Source organism: Meleagris gallopavo, chromosome 1, assembly GCF_905368555.1.
Source record: "Meleagris gallopavo chromosome 1, MGAL_WU_HG_1.1, whole genome shotgun sequence".
Classification (NCBI taxonomy): Eukaryota; Metazoa; Chordata; class Aves; order Galliformes; family Phasianidae; genus Meleagris; species Meleagris gallopavo.
This window is the reverse complement of record NC_139404.1, coordinates 48,877,959-48,891,640: the sequence shown is the minus strand read 5'-3', so window position 1 is coordinate 48,891,640 and position 13,682 is coordinate 48,877,959. Positions and strand designations below refer to the sequence as shown.

The window sequence follows — 13,682 nt, the reverse complement described above, 5'->3', positions numbered from 1 at the left end:
TTAATAGTAGTAATAGCCACACTGAGGGATGTGGTCTAGAGCAGTCACAGGCAGGGGCTAACAGCTGGACTCAACAGCCTTAGCAGTCTTTCCAACCCTAATGATTCTGTGACCTCAATAACATACTACAGCACTTGCAGAAGTTCCCCAAAACTTCACTAAGAACATATCCCACCAGCAGCCCACACCAAGGGCAGTAGGCGCTGCTGCTTTCCCAAGCAGAACATGGCACAAATTACTGGGATCATTTCTCAGCTTACAACTTCCAGCCAGAAACAGCAGTGAAGTAGATTAAGTAGATTTCTACCTGGGAGGGTGTGTAGAAAGATACATACAAACAGGATTACTTTTTTTAATTGTAATAGAAAAAATCAAAACATCACTTTCTGTCTAAAGATGTTATTAATTAACATTTTTTAAATGGCATGGAGGGAACCCCAGAGATACACAACAGATCAGGAAGCATGACCAAAGGATTCTGTTCCCGTTCAGGAGTGCAGCTGCCCTACCCCTTTGTCAATGAGCTGGCTGAGGTTTGCCACCTCTATACACTTACATACATATCTCATTCTAGTTTATAATCCTATGAGTACATATGGCTGGGAGGAATGGCTTGTGCAAGTTACACCTAAACATCTTTGGAGAAAATGGGTTTCCTAAGAGGCCTAAAGGGTACAAGGGTCTCGTTACCCAGTAAGATCAAATAAACAGGACCTCTTCCTACAGATCCTTTACACACAGAGTAGTTCCGGAGACAAGGAGGCCATCTGGGTGCACCATCACTGCTGCAAACAGAGTACATCTGAGAAGTGTAACCCACTGATAGGTTCTGAAATAGGCAGGCAAGCAGAAACTGGGCTTAGGACCTCTGAAGTGGACACACTTGTCATGAAACAGAGCGCGCAGAGATCAAGGTGCCTGCATTCCCTCTGCTGAGCAGCTGTACCAGCAGATTGCTGTACCTGGAGTGACATTTGCTGAAAGAAACAGCCACAGCTGTGCTGCTGGTGGGTACCAAGATGCATACCCAGATGTTGTGCTGCATTGTATCAGTTTTGGTATACCTGATTGTCTGGGGAAGCTCCATGATGTCTAACGTGCTTCTACATTTTGTGGTATAGTCATATCTGCAGGAAGATAACACACCAATTCCTCTTCACAAAATAGGCATCAAGAGAGTTCAGAGGTGATACACAGACAGCGGAAAAACTAAGCTATGGCTTCTATGGCTTAGCAGAAAGCAAACCTAACAATTGTTCCCCAGAACACCAGAAGGTGCTGTGTGGTAAATGATTTACTACAGAATGCTTTCTGCAAACAGTACATTTTGTTGGGGAGAGTCTGAAAGCTCTTCCATCTACACTAACTGCTACAGCCGTCTCCTAGTCCAGTCCAAATGAAACACTCCAGGAGAAGCTGATGGCACAAGCAGGGACTGAAAGATAAAAAAACAAACACAATCACCACCAAAAACCATTCTGTGGTGCAAAGGCCACCTGCACTGACAGCAGCCACACATAACCACCAAAGGGACAGACAGGATCTGATTTCCACTCATGCTGTGATTCCACAAGGCGCTGAGCGACAGCGCATTGGGCAGAGTGAAAGAACTGCATTTTCCTTCATTCCATCCCCACAAAAATAGTGTTAGTCTGCTCTGACTAACAGCATGAGCAACACACTAATTTGTATTATTCTGAGAGAAAGAGCTCAGCAGGGGAAGGACACCTCCATCAGGTATGCGGTTTCCAGCACAGGAAATTGGAGATGTGGCAGCTGTTGTCACAACAAAGCACTGCACATAGGACCATACATTTGCAGAGACACTTTTTTTCCAGCAGTATCTGAGATGTGCAATGCCCATTTGCAGGACAGTGTTCTGGGGTTTTTCTGATGTTGTTGTGTTTCTTCCTAAGCATCCTTGCTACAGAATTGTTCAGGAAATTAGTGTATATACGTGCACAATAAGAAATCAGTGAGCCTGTTCTTTTCTTCCTGTGATCTTTTTCTGCTGTGAATAACTGCAAAGCTGTAAGAATCTTAAATTAGAAGATGCAGCATTGACACAACCTAATGTCAATCTAAGGACAGGACTGCTTCTCCACGTATCCCAATCAACTAAATTGTTCCACAGGAAACCTTAATTTTACTCTTCCTTGTTTTAAATTTAGGGAGACGTACCACCTGCTTTTCCTCGTGCAGCCCTCTGCGATGTACTTGGCTGCTTTAGAAAGAACAGCAATGTCAGAAACAGCTGGAAGCCTTACCATGTCTGCAATAAAAGACTGAAGGCGGAGTTGGCCTACATCACGTTATCAAGAGACTGCCATGCTGTAACTCTTGCTTACTGAGAAAAAACAGTTCCTATGCAAAGGCAAACAGTTATCAAGGTTCTATACATTGCTTCCATCACTCACGCTCACAAGATTTTGTTCTTTCAGCTGTTGTCTCTCATAACGCTTGGATCTCATGAGTATTTTTCAGATGCAGCCTCCCTCCAACACACACTGAAAGTGACACTGCCTGGTTCAGCTGGGCCACCTTTCTCATTGCTGTGCCACTGCAAATACTCCTATCAAACGAGTTCAGCTTTTCCCCTGAGCAAATAACACAATGTTAATGAAATATGCACAAGACGAGTACTGGGACACCTTTACTTTCTCAGCTACAAGTATCTCCCTTGCTATAGACTGGAGCAAATACCCCCATAATATTGACAGTGACAAGAAAAAGACATATGAGTATGCAAGGGATGGCTAGGACAGCCCCTTTACTTCAAAATGCATAATGGGCTTGAATGCTCACAGAATGAATTCCCACTTCCCAGCAGAGGAATTAGTTAGAAAGTACCACCTAACTTCAGGCAAGACAGCCTTTATAAATTAGCATAATACTATTAGAAATTATGGCAATCTTTTTGGTAGCCTTGTCTTGCATGCACCCTGATAAATCCTCTCCCTAAGAAATTTTAAAACTGGTCTCGTGATTTCCATAGAGTTAATTCAGATGGGAAATTATAAAATAGAAATCTGGAAGATTCGTGCTTAAAAAGGAAGAGGCCTGGTGAGGCTGGGCACAGCAGGGCACTCCTGTTAGCTCTGTCCATTATCCCTGTTAAAGGTATTTCCTCCAGGTGGTTGCAACTGGGTGGTGCTCAGGAAGGGCCGTAAAGCTTGTCCAAAAGGTCTGAAAAGACATAGAAATAAATATTTAAAATAGTTTACTTGAACATTTCCCCCCCCCCCCCCCCCCATTTACAACTCCAATTTGTTCATCAGCTTTCTTCTACAATGTTGGTTTGATTCTAGTATCTCTTTCCACTACAAGCAAAGTAAATTTAACCCATTAAACAGAATTTACTGTTCCATAACTAAACAAAACCAGATTTAAGATTCTTAAAGGTAGTTCTGAGTCCTAACACGCCCACACTGATAATGTGGTAATAGCATGTCTGAAACTGGCTTCAGTAGCTCACACTACTTAAGCATGTGATTGAAATCTGTGTTATGCAACTGCAGTTCTCCACTAAGTATCACATCAATATTAAAGACTCTGCTAGAAGAACAGATCTAGTCTCTTTATAAGACAGTGGTTTAACACACAGAATAATTTCTGTTGCAATCTGTAGCTGCTAGTTTGCTTTTAGGTGTGACTCACTCTGCTACAGACTACATGACAGATCTTAGGAAATAAGAGCCCAGAGTGGAAGACATGTCTCCCAAATGACGTGGTATAGCACTTATAAGGCCTAAATAATGAAGCCCAAATCATCCCACTGAGATCCTTGCTTGCTCAGAGCACAACAAAAATGGTTGAACTGGCCTACCTTTATTTCCTCTCTCCCCATTCTTCTTTCTCACTCATTTCTAGTTCTAAAACTGCAGCTTAAACTTGAAAATTACATCTTCCCTTCTTCTTTGCAGGCAAAACTAACATCTCCAGTGCACTTAAGTGCTTAGAGTATTAGAGGTGATCTCTGAGAGGTACTGATTTCCCAAGACAAAGAAAAAAAAAAAATACAAGAAAAACCCACCAAGAAACAAAAGGCACATTGGCATCACTTTCTGAAAGATCCTTTACCCTTCTTGTCGTATTAAGTAATTATCTTACAAGGGTGTTTCAAGTTAAAGACAGAAAATCAGCTTTCCTTCCCCCTTCTCAGTAATACCAATGCCAGTTAGTACCTGTTGTATAGTATTGTGTTAAAGTAAACAGTATCCTCTCCCTAATCTCACACTGCTTCTCACAGAGAGACAGTACAAACTGGTACTGCTGCCTCTGTCAAATATTTAAGCATCAGCATGAAGCAATACATTACAGAGAGAAGCAGAATGCATACTCACGTGGCAAGAACTTCAGATGGAAGGTCAGTGATGTAGGAAGGGATTTTTCTTCCTGTCAGGAACTGTGCCACTTCATTACTGAAGGTGTTGCAGTTACGTTCAAAGAAGTGGTAAGACTCACTTCTGTGCCACAGGAAAGGGATTGAAATAAGAGACTCAGCAATAAATCTAACAAGCACTAAAACACAGATCGCTACTAAGGAGCATCTCCTTGCATTAGCACTTTTCTCCTCTCCCCAGCAAAGGGCTCTAAGGCAAATAGGTAAAACACAGACATCAATTCACCTGCTAATTTAATTGAATCAGGGTGGAAAAATGACATCTCTCTGCATCACTGATTCTATATGATGGTTTTTTGAAGGTTAAGTGAGGTCAGGTTTCTTCATGTAAAACCACAGAAGGAATAAAGAGAAATCACAGGAATTGTTAGCACTGAAATCCAGCCAGAATACTAAGTGACACCATTTTGTGTTGTGAGAAGTACATGTGATGTTTTAGCAGTCAAGACTTTGTTTTCACTCAGCTGAAAGTTGGCAGCTTTACTACACCTCACCTATGATTCATGAGGCATTATTTTCCAAGATCTTTCATACAGTGCCTTCATTTTCCCTGGTGATCCCCTCAAAGAGATTTCAAGCATTATTCTATTTAAAAAAAAAAAAAAGAAGAAGAAAAAGACTTCCGAGCACAATGCCTTCCCAGCCTAGCTCACGGCTGGCTGGCACACCACAGGGTTGTCTAGCTGTGCATCAGTTCCAGCCTCATCTCTGGAGACTACTAAGTGATAGAATAAGTAGACAAAGCTTTGTGAATGGGACTGGGTTCATAATACTTTCCTCCTTTCTGAACCCCTCTCCTTAGAAGCCTTTTCTTGGTACTCAGATGATACAGTAATAGCTGCTACTTACCGGAACATAGACTCCCCCAAGGAAGAAAGATATTCCAGAAAGATTTCTTCTGTAACTTCAGTGTTCCCCAAGTCAATAACTGAGTCTGGGGGGCCAAGAAGCGTCCCTCCCTGTAGGAATTAACATGCAGAAGACTATTCTAATCATCACACTGAATTATTTTTGGCTCCACTGAATTGAGCCCTCATGGCTTGTATAGGCACAGAAGAAGGAACTTCTAGTGTGTTCATCAAGGAAAGGGCCCTACTGGCCTTCCATTTTCCACTCAGACTGAGAGGCAATGTACTGAAAGCTCTAAGCTCTGACAAAGTTCTGCTTTAAAAGAACCACCCATCAGTTTTACCTCTCCAAGAACAGAAAGGTCTGTTGAAGCATCATGGATTTTTTTCTTTAACCTTGAAAAGGATGCTTTGAGTTGCCAAGCCTTCATGCAAAGAGCATACATACAAAATCAGACAAAGTATCACTGAAAGCAGCTGCAGAAAGAGTCTGTCTACCCAGGACACCATCAGCGGAAGTAACCCTCTAGCCTGTATTTGGCTGAGCTTGAACCCACTGCCCAGTTCTTTTCCTCAGATGGACAGGGCAGCCGCAGGAAGCAGCCATATCTGGCTGAACTCAGAGTTCTCTTCACTTGCTGCTTTTCTGAAGGACACGAGCAAATCCAATGACGTAATTCTATCACAAAGTTAACAGAAAAGTTTAACTTACAGGTGCACAGCTGGAGATTCCCCCAGCGCCGTAGTAGAACTCATCCTTATGGACTATTATGGAGGTGTGCCTGCCACAGAGAATAGAAACAGGTAAGATAAAGGAGATATTTCACCTAGCACATAAAATCAATAGTAAATTCACGTGGTCAAGCACATCATGAAGTAAATAACCTAAAAAGACGATGTGCTTCTGTGACCTGCTGGGACATGAATAGAAATGAAAGCAATAATTATCAAGCCTACTGTAACACACAGGTGGTTGGGAAAGGAGATGCCCAAACACAACACAAAGACAGGAACTTCCACACCAGCACAAGATATCCAGCAGCCTTTCTGCTAAAGGGTTGAGGGTAAAGTTGCAGAGATAGTAGCTCTGTCTCTTGCTTTGATTCTAGAGGTTTAAGCAGCACATGACTATATTTAATCTTACTGGCAGTCTGTATTCAGAAACAGAAAGTGCATCAGTCCCTTTTCACCAAAGTGCTCTTAAGATCCAAAGCATATACTATCTCATACTGATAATGCTTCCTACACCACACATTATGCAATTCAGATCTAGTCACTTACCAGATGCCATCCAGCTGTTTCCCTGCATGCAGAAAAAAAGAAGATAGTTATTAGTAACGTATTTTCCAGCTTTCAGCCTACTTTCTGTCAGTCAGAAGGGATCTTTACCTATCATTCCACCATGTCAGCAAGCCTGAAGATAGGATTTTCACCCCAGTCGCTTCTAAAGCAACAGGATGTCTTTCTTTCAAATAAACTCCTTTGTCAACACCAATGCCTGACTTTTTTCCTCCTGCACACAGATCTGTCAGTGCTATCCTGTCCTATCAGTGCTCAGCTTCCTTGGGCTTCTGTCTACAGAGAAACTAAACCTTTTCAGAAGAATTCAGAGTTCTGCTCTGACTTCACAATTGCAGTTTGCCAGCATAGAGCACTGAGTTTTCTTTTTCAGTAAAAGAGAAGTGATCAGTCTTGAACCAACAATCTATGAAAATAGTCTGTACAATCACCCACCTCATGGCTTTCCTCAGCTCTTAAAAAAGAAGAGCTTAAGCACGTGTCTGCAAGACAAATATAGTTTTGCAATTTATACAAGTTACAAAATTAAACTGTGTGTTTTGTAGAACACAGCAGCAGTAAAGATATGCTTCAGGCACAACGATAGTATGTTTCTGTCTTAGCAAAAGTCCCTTCTGAAATGCTTTAGTTCCCTGACACTTCCAAGTGGGAAATGTGAAGCTCTCCTCATTCAGGGTAGGATCTCAAGATGTAACCACTCTTCAGAGGGTCACCAGCTGCTACTGCTCCTGCCTCAGTTACTTCACCTATCAGAACCCAAGGGCTTGATCCCTGGTACAGTTACCCCTTCGTAAATTTGCATGCAGCAACAGCATGCTATGTTGTTGATCCACTTTTAAGTGACAGAATGTGATCATCTGCAGATGCTTACATGCACAGGGAACCAAAATACAGTAGGGCTGAGGTCGATGATGGGAGCATGAGGATACCACAGTCTTTGCAGCAGTAACTATGCCATCTCTTGGCTTTAACTCAGGATTTGGCTGCATCCCTCAGTGCACTGTCGTCTCTAAAACGACACCATCACTTACTGCAATTGCATTCCCACAGCTTATGTCGCTGAGAAGAGCACTTTCAAAAGGCTGTAATCAGACGCTTAGAATAACAATCAACTATTCCACTGCCAGGCACAGTAGCAGCAGTGGGATGCATTGTTCCCGTGCCTTGTCTTGCAGAAAGCCATTCCCTGCCTGTCCCTACTCAGATCAGCGGCCACAGGAGGCAGAGGCACTCTCCTGCTCCTCTGTCACGGCTGCTGTGGTCTGCAAATCCCAGCAGCTTCCGAGCACTTCCAACAGCTGCAGTTCTTCACAAGTTCTTCCTCTCGGGTAATAATCAAGAAAATCTTTATTACCATCAGAACTGGGCAAAACAGAGGAAGGAAACAGAAGGTAGTCCTCCAGGAGTTTCAAGAAAGGGATGCTTGTGCATCCAAGTAGGAAAAAGTCACTGCTGTAATCTTCTCACTTATCTCTGAAGCAAAACAGGTACAGAAATAGGTACCTGTTTGAGATGAGAGAGGAGGCAGGGAAAAGGTTGCTGGGACAACAAAGACATCAATCAAAGTGAGCATACCCAGTTTAGGTGGGCTGATCTGTCACTGCCACGCATCACAGCCAGGCAGCAAGCATGTTTCACCATTAACCTGCAGAGAAACGTGGGCACGGAGCTGGCTTAAGGCCAAAAGACAGCAGCAGCAATGAGGAAAGTGGGGCAGTGTGTTGCAACACCTCAGTAGGATTTACTGCTTCTTTAGCATCCCACCCAGCTAAGCTGCATTCTCCAGCCTTTGTCCCACACCATCTCCATAACAGCTTTCGTCCTGTGCTCTGGAGCTGCCAGAAAGAAGTGATACCACCACCAGCTCATCAGTAATATCATCTGGGTAGGGTACACAGCACAGCTCTGCATTCAGCAGCTGGCCTAGGACAGGCCCTACTGTGGTCTGTGTAGCTCATGTTCTCTTAATAAGTAATTACACAGTTGTTCACAATAAATCACTGTTTTCCACTACAAATTTGATCTTCACCCTCCAGGGCAGAGAAGCAAGCTGTTTCAAAGGCAGCTCAAACCAGTACTGTATCCATGCTTTTGTATGCTAAATGGAAAAAACTTAATATTTACTTTCATGCACAAACACACACTCTTCCAGCAAACAATAACAAAAGGCTTTCTACAGAGCTGGCAGCTTGCACTGGGGTTCTGCGCGTAGGTGGAAGTCCTGGCAGATTCTGCACATGGTGCTGTCTAGAGCCACATAGAAAAGGGAGCATCAGATCCAGAGATAGTCAGAATTCAATTGCAAGAGGCCCTGGGAAATCTGTTCTCATCTTCAGCTTGGAGTCTCCTTCTGGAGATATTCAAGTCTCGCCTGGACGCCTACCTGTGCGACCTGGTGTAGGGAACTGCTTTGGCAGGGGGGTTGGTCTCGATGATCTCTAGAGGTCCCTTCCAACCCCTACAATTCTGTGATTCTGTGATTCATCTACCCTGGACAGAACTTCTAGAGATCCCTTTTCATCAGCATGGATTTCTGACCGTGCAAAGAGAAACAAACAGGATTCAGGGAAGGAACTTTGCACCAGGCTGTACTGCACTGCTAGAGGCTCCTCTCTGGCAGTTACACACCACATCCATGGTCGACAACAGGCAGCAGCTGCCAGGACAAAAGCAGAACAGCTCTTGGCAGCTCTACCCCAGGGTGTTATGTGAGGTCAGCCCGTGCCAAGGACAGGTTTAATGCTCTAAATGGACCTGCTGTCTTCCAGTTTGTGTGCAGCTCCTGTAAGACACTAACCAGGCTGGCACAGTGGAGAACACATGCCGGATGTGCAGTGCTGCATCCATGGCAGCTGTGCAATCTGTTGCAGAGAACACGATCCCTTTCTGCCACCAGTGGACTGTGCCTGGTCAGACGGATCACTCATGAACACCACGCAAGTCTCTCCGATGCCAACACAGTTGGGCAGTCTCACACTTGAGAGACCTGCCTTTACTAACCACATCTGCACCTCCCAGAGACCAAGGACTGTCAGCGTGCTGCTGCAGCTTTCCGTGCTGCATTGCTGGCTGTGGTCACCTTAACTGCAAACCAAGAGACAGAGGAATCAAAGGCCATCAACTTCTCAAGCGACTCCCTCTCTTGTCATTCAGCAAGAATCCCGATGACATTTGTCTGTTGCATCATCCAAGAGGTTCTACATAAACCTCCATGAACATCATCACCCTCCTCCTGAAGCTTTGCCTCTGCTGGTGATCTTGCTGTAACCTCTTCCCTCAAGCCCAGCCCTTGCACAGACCACGTAACAGCTCACAATCACTCCCACTCCTAAAAAATGGAAGCAAAGCAATCAGGACAGCCTGTATGATGAGTTATGCCTTGCATGCATATACAAAATACATCGCTCACAGCCTCTGCAGGTACAACACACACCTACTGCCCAGCCAGGTAAAAAAATAAAATAAAATAAAAAAATATATATATATATAACTGCAAACTGCTTAGGGAGATCCAATATTTCAGGGGATCTCTACCTGTTAAGCAGGAAAAGGTGTTGCAAATTTAGGTGTAGGCACTCAATCACACAACAATCAGTGCACGTGGTCAAGTTACCAAGTATCAGCTGTCTGGTAGTCTGTCTGTAAGCTCAACCAGCAGTAAGCATGAAGAAACTCAGTTTGATTTCATCTGCTGCCATCACAAGCTAATGGAAGTCCCATTACTTTGCTCTGGTTGCAGATCAAGAACATAGGCGTTAAAGTTGCTGTGCTATAGCTGTATTAGGATAAGAACTCATTAAGCTTTAGAAACCTGATCAATACATGAACTCAAGCCTTCTTTGCTCAGGCACTATTATGGATCTTTTCTGAAGAACAAGTCAATTATACAAAGAGCTGCTTGCTTAAGCATTCCAAATTGTTTGAATGAGACAAAGTATCACCTGGCAACTAAACACGTTTTTTCTTCCCCCCCCCCCCCCCCCAACACAGCTTTCTTACTTATTTAAGCACCATAAATATGAGAAAAAAATACAACACAAAACTCATTAAACAATTTCAAGACCCCCCCAGCTTAGTTATAGGAATGGGGAGAATGAAGTAGTCAGATTTGGTTTTTGTGCTACTGATTTAGGAGATGGCATTCGTGAGGATAAGAAGGCATTATGAAAGAAGAACACAAGCCTGAATAATTTTAGAATACAATCAAGTCAGATTACTTCCATGCTTGGGTTTATCTGTAAGGCCAAGCAAGAGGAAGATTAGATACTTGCCAACCTATTTTACTGGCAGATTTGATTTGTTAATGTGGCCCATGTGATGTAGCATATTTCTTTGCATTTTAAACATCAAGTGAACGCAGAGTTATTAATCCCAATTATTAGACTGAAGAATTGAGACACCAAGGAATTATATAAAGAGATGGGTTCTTAGCTTATCTAATTTAGAGCTTGTTATGCATCCTTCAGCACATGCATACTAGTTCCCAAGCTGTGAAGAAACAACGTGCCTGGAAGCCCAGTATTTTTTAACATTTCTATGCTTGTAGTCCCCAGAAGACAGAAAATTAGCAAATTGGTTTCCTATCAAGGCAGAACTACCTAGTCAGAAACTAAGTATTTCTAGCAGAACACTGCTTTGCATAGCACCGAGATTTCTTAGGCCACGCCATCGATTCCTGCCCTTTTAAAACAAAAAATCATTCTAATTAAATCAAACACTCTCCTCTAGGTGATACCAAACAGAAGGAAAAGACTAACAGACATGGAGAAGTTTGCTTCACTTCCCTTCTTCTTGAGAGAGCAAGAAGTAGGGAAGACTGCAGGAAGGAAATGCACTTGATTTTCATGAAAGCCCTAGCAAGTGCTCTGGAACAAAGCTGAAATGGAAGTCCAGTTACATTCAAGTTAACATTAATTATTACCAGATCACATAGATGGACAGACAAACACAGTCTCAGACTGAATGAAGGAGAAGAACAGTACTTGTAAAGAAAGTAGAGCAACAGCACGCAGAACGTGCCAAATGTGATATCAAAGCCAAGTGAATCCAGTGTTGGGTCATTTATACTTCAAAACAGAAACATTCATTAAAAAGCTTTAGGAAATGCACAGAAAAGCAGCAGGAACAAAAGGAGTCTGGGTAAAAATGAATAAACTTGCCAAGAAAAGTGAAGATGTGCCCAGAAGGCACAACCAAGTCACCCAAAGCCTGCGATGAGCAACACCGCATGGTTCTATTATTCAGGTTCATTCAGCCACAGTGTGGAAAAGTGATCCTGAATGAGTCAGGATAACTTTTAACAGAAAGAGCTGATCCTGGAATGCTGTAACAACATAACACATGATAATGATATATAATGATTTTATATATGATTTTATTATATTTATATAATGATTTTATATATTATTTTATATATTTATATTTTATATAATGATTTTATATATATTTTATATATACCTATATATAGGTAAATCCTATTAGTGCAGCTGAAGACATGGTGTGGTGATGCTCTCACAACAACCAACCTCATGAGGAGCAATTTACTCACCTGAGTATGACTATTTCAATACTCATGGCAATATTACAGAACTAAAGCAAAAACACTGCTTCAAACTTCACATTCTTGGAAAGAACACCATAAGGAGAGATGACAAGTGTTTAGCACCAGGTTATCCAATAAACTCTTTTTGATTTCTGCGTCCTCCCAACATGATGCCAGGGGAGGTTTAGGTTAGATATTAGGAGGAAGTTTTTCACACAGAGGGCGGTGACACACTGGAACAGGTTGCCCAAGGAGGCTGTGGATGCCCCATCCCTGGAGGCATTCAAGGCCAGGCTGGATGTGGCTCTGGGCAGCCTGGTCCGGTGGTTGGCGACCCTGCACATAGCAAGGGGTTGAAACTAGATGATCATTGTGGTCCTTTTCTACCCAGGCCATTCTGTGATTCTATGATGCACAGTTTATGAACATCACTGATATGTGGGGGAAAAAAAAAAAAAAAAAAAAAAAAAGAAGTAGCTATTGATCATCTGAAAGTTAAAGTAGCAGCAGTTTTTGTTGTTAAGTAAAACAAAAAAATAGTAGTTGGGTGCATGAGACAAGCCCATCATTCTCTCATTGGAAAGTTTCTAAAAATAATCTGGAAGCCTGCCAGGCCTGCGTGAAGACAGTTAAATTGAAAGGGAGGGAAACAAAAAAAAAAAAAAACAAAAAAAAACCAACCAACCAAACTACTGTTTGTATCATAGATAACCCAGTCACCGGATCCACGTAACCTCAAGGGCTGTGCACTCTGCCTTGTCACTGTGAGCAGGCAGGCCGTGCTGGCCCTGTTCCACCGGCAGGCCTTGAGTTCCTGGGCGGCACACAACACAGCACTTCCCACACTGACGGGAGACGCGGGCAGGTTTTTAAGCTTTCCTTTTCATGACTTGACTGCTACACGTTTAGCATCAAGCTGTTTCGAGCACACAGTTACAAACTGAAAGCTGCTCGGACAGCATAAAATACACCAGCGATGAAGTCACACGCCGCTAGCTTTCACGTGGAAATCAGAAAGCTGGCAGACCCTGAGGGTGGGTGAGGAGAGCTACAAAGCCATCACAACTCAATTTACAGGAAGGTTTCCACAATGACATTGGCAACCGATTCCTGCACAAGTCTACGCCCGGACCAACACTCTGAAACGAGGCCGGTCAGTATTAGTTCGAACAATCGAACCACGGGCCTGACAATGAAGACGTGGGCCTGACTGCAGGCGCAGCCGTTCCACCGACCCGGGTCCCGCAGCCCCGCCCCGCTCAGGCCCGAGGCCGGCCCCGTTCGGTGCTTACCCAGCATGAGGGGGCTGAGGCGGCGGGCCATGCCCTTGGACAGGTCGTACACGTACAGCTTCACAGGGTGCAGCGCCGGCGGCTCCTCCATGGGGACGCGCGGCCGCCCGCCTTGAGGCGGAGAAGAAGGGACAGAGACGCGGCACCGAACGCCGCTGCTGGGCCGGCGTTAAGAACGGAGGGCGCAACGCCACCTCTGCGCATGCGCCTCCTCACTGCGCCGTTATGCGGCGCCGCTGTTCCGGAGGGGCGGTTCCGGAGGCGAGTGGGCGGGACTTTAGAAACGTCAATCGGTCATT

At 43.8% G+C, this 13,682-nt stretch overlaps 1 protein-coding gene across 1 annotated transcript; it reads right to left on the bottom strand.

The window, feature by feature from the left end:
- Window positions 1–338: 338 nt before the first annotated feature.
- DESI1 (desumoylating isopeptidase 1) lies at window positions 339–13,616 on the bottom strand. The gene is made up of 6 exons (XM_003202300.5): window positions 13,384–13,616; window positions 6,532–6,553; window positions 5,963–6,032; window positions 5,252–5,361; window positions 4,344–4,466; window positions 339–3,186 (listed from the first exon to the last, which is right to left on the bottom strand). Exons 1-6 carry the CDS (start codon window positions 13,472–13,474, stop codon window positions 3,093–3,095), a joined length of 510 nt encoding a protein of 169 aa, XP_003202348.2. The 5' UTR covers window positions 13,475–13,616; the 3' UTR covers window positions 339–3,092.
- Between the last annotated feature and the right edge of the window lie 66 nt (window positions 13,617–13,682).

Bases quoted from the DNA above. Each gene is read 5' to 3' on its own strand.
- DESI1 (XM_003202300.5), bottom strand. From the start codon at position 13,474: ATGGAGGAGCCGCCGGCGCTGCACCCTGTGAAGCTGTACGTGTACGAC. The intron at 6,033-6,531 runs GTAAGTGACTAG...TCTCTGTGGCAG, and splicing joins AAACAGCTGGATGGCATCTG to GCACACCTCCATAATAGTCC. The intron at 3,187-4,343 runs GTGAGTATGCAT...ATGTCTTTTCAG, and splicing joins CCATCTGAAGTTCTTGCCAC to ACCTTTTGGACAAGCTTTAC.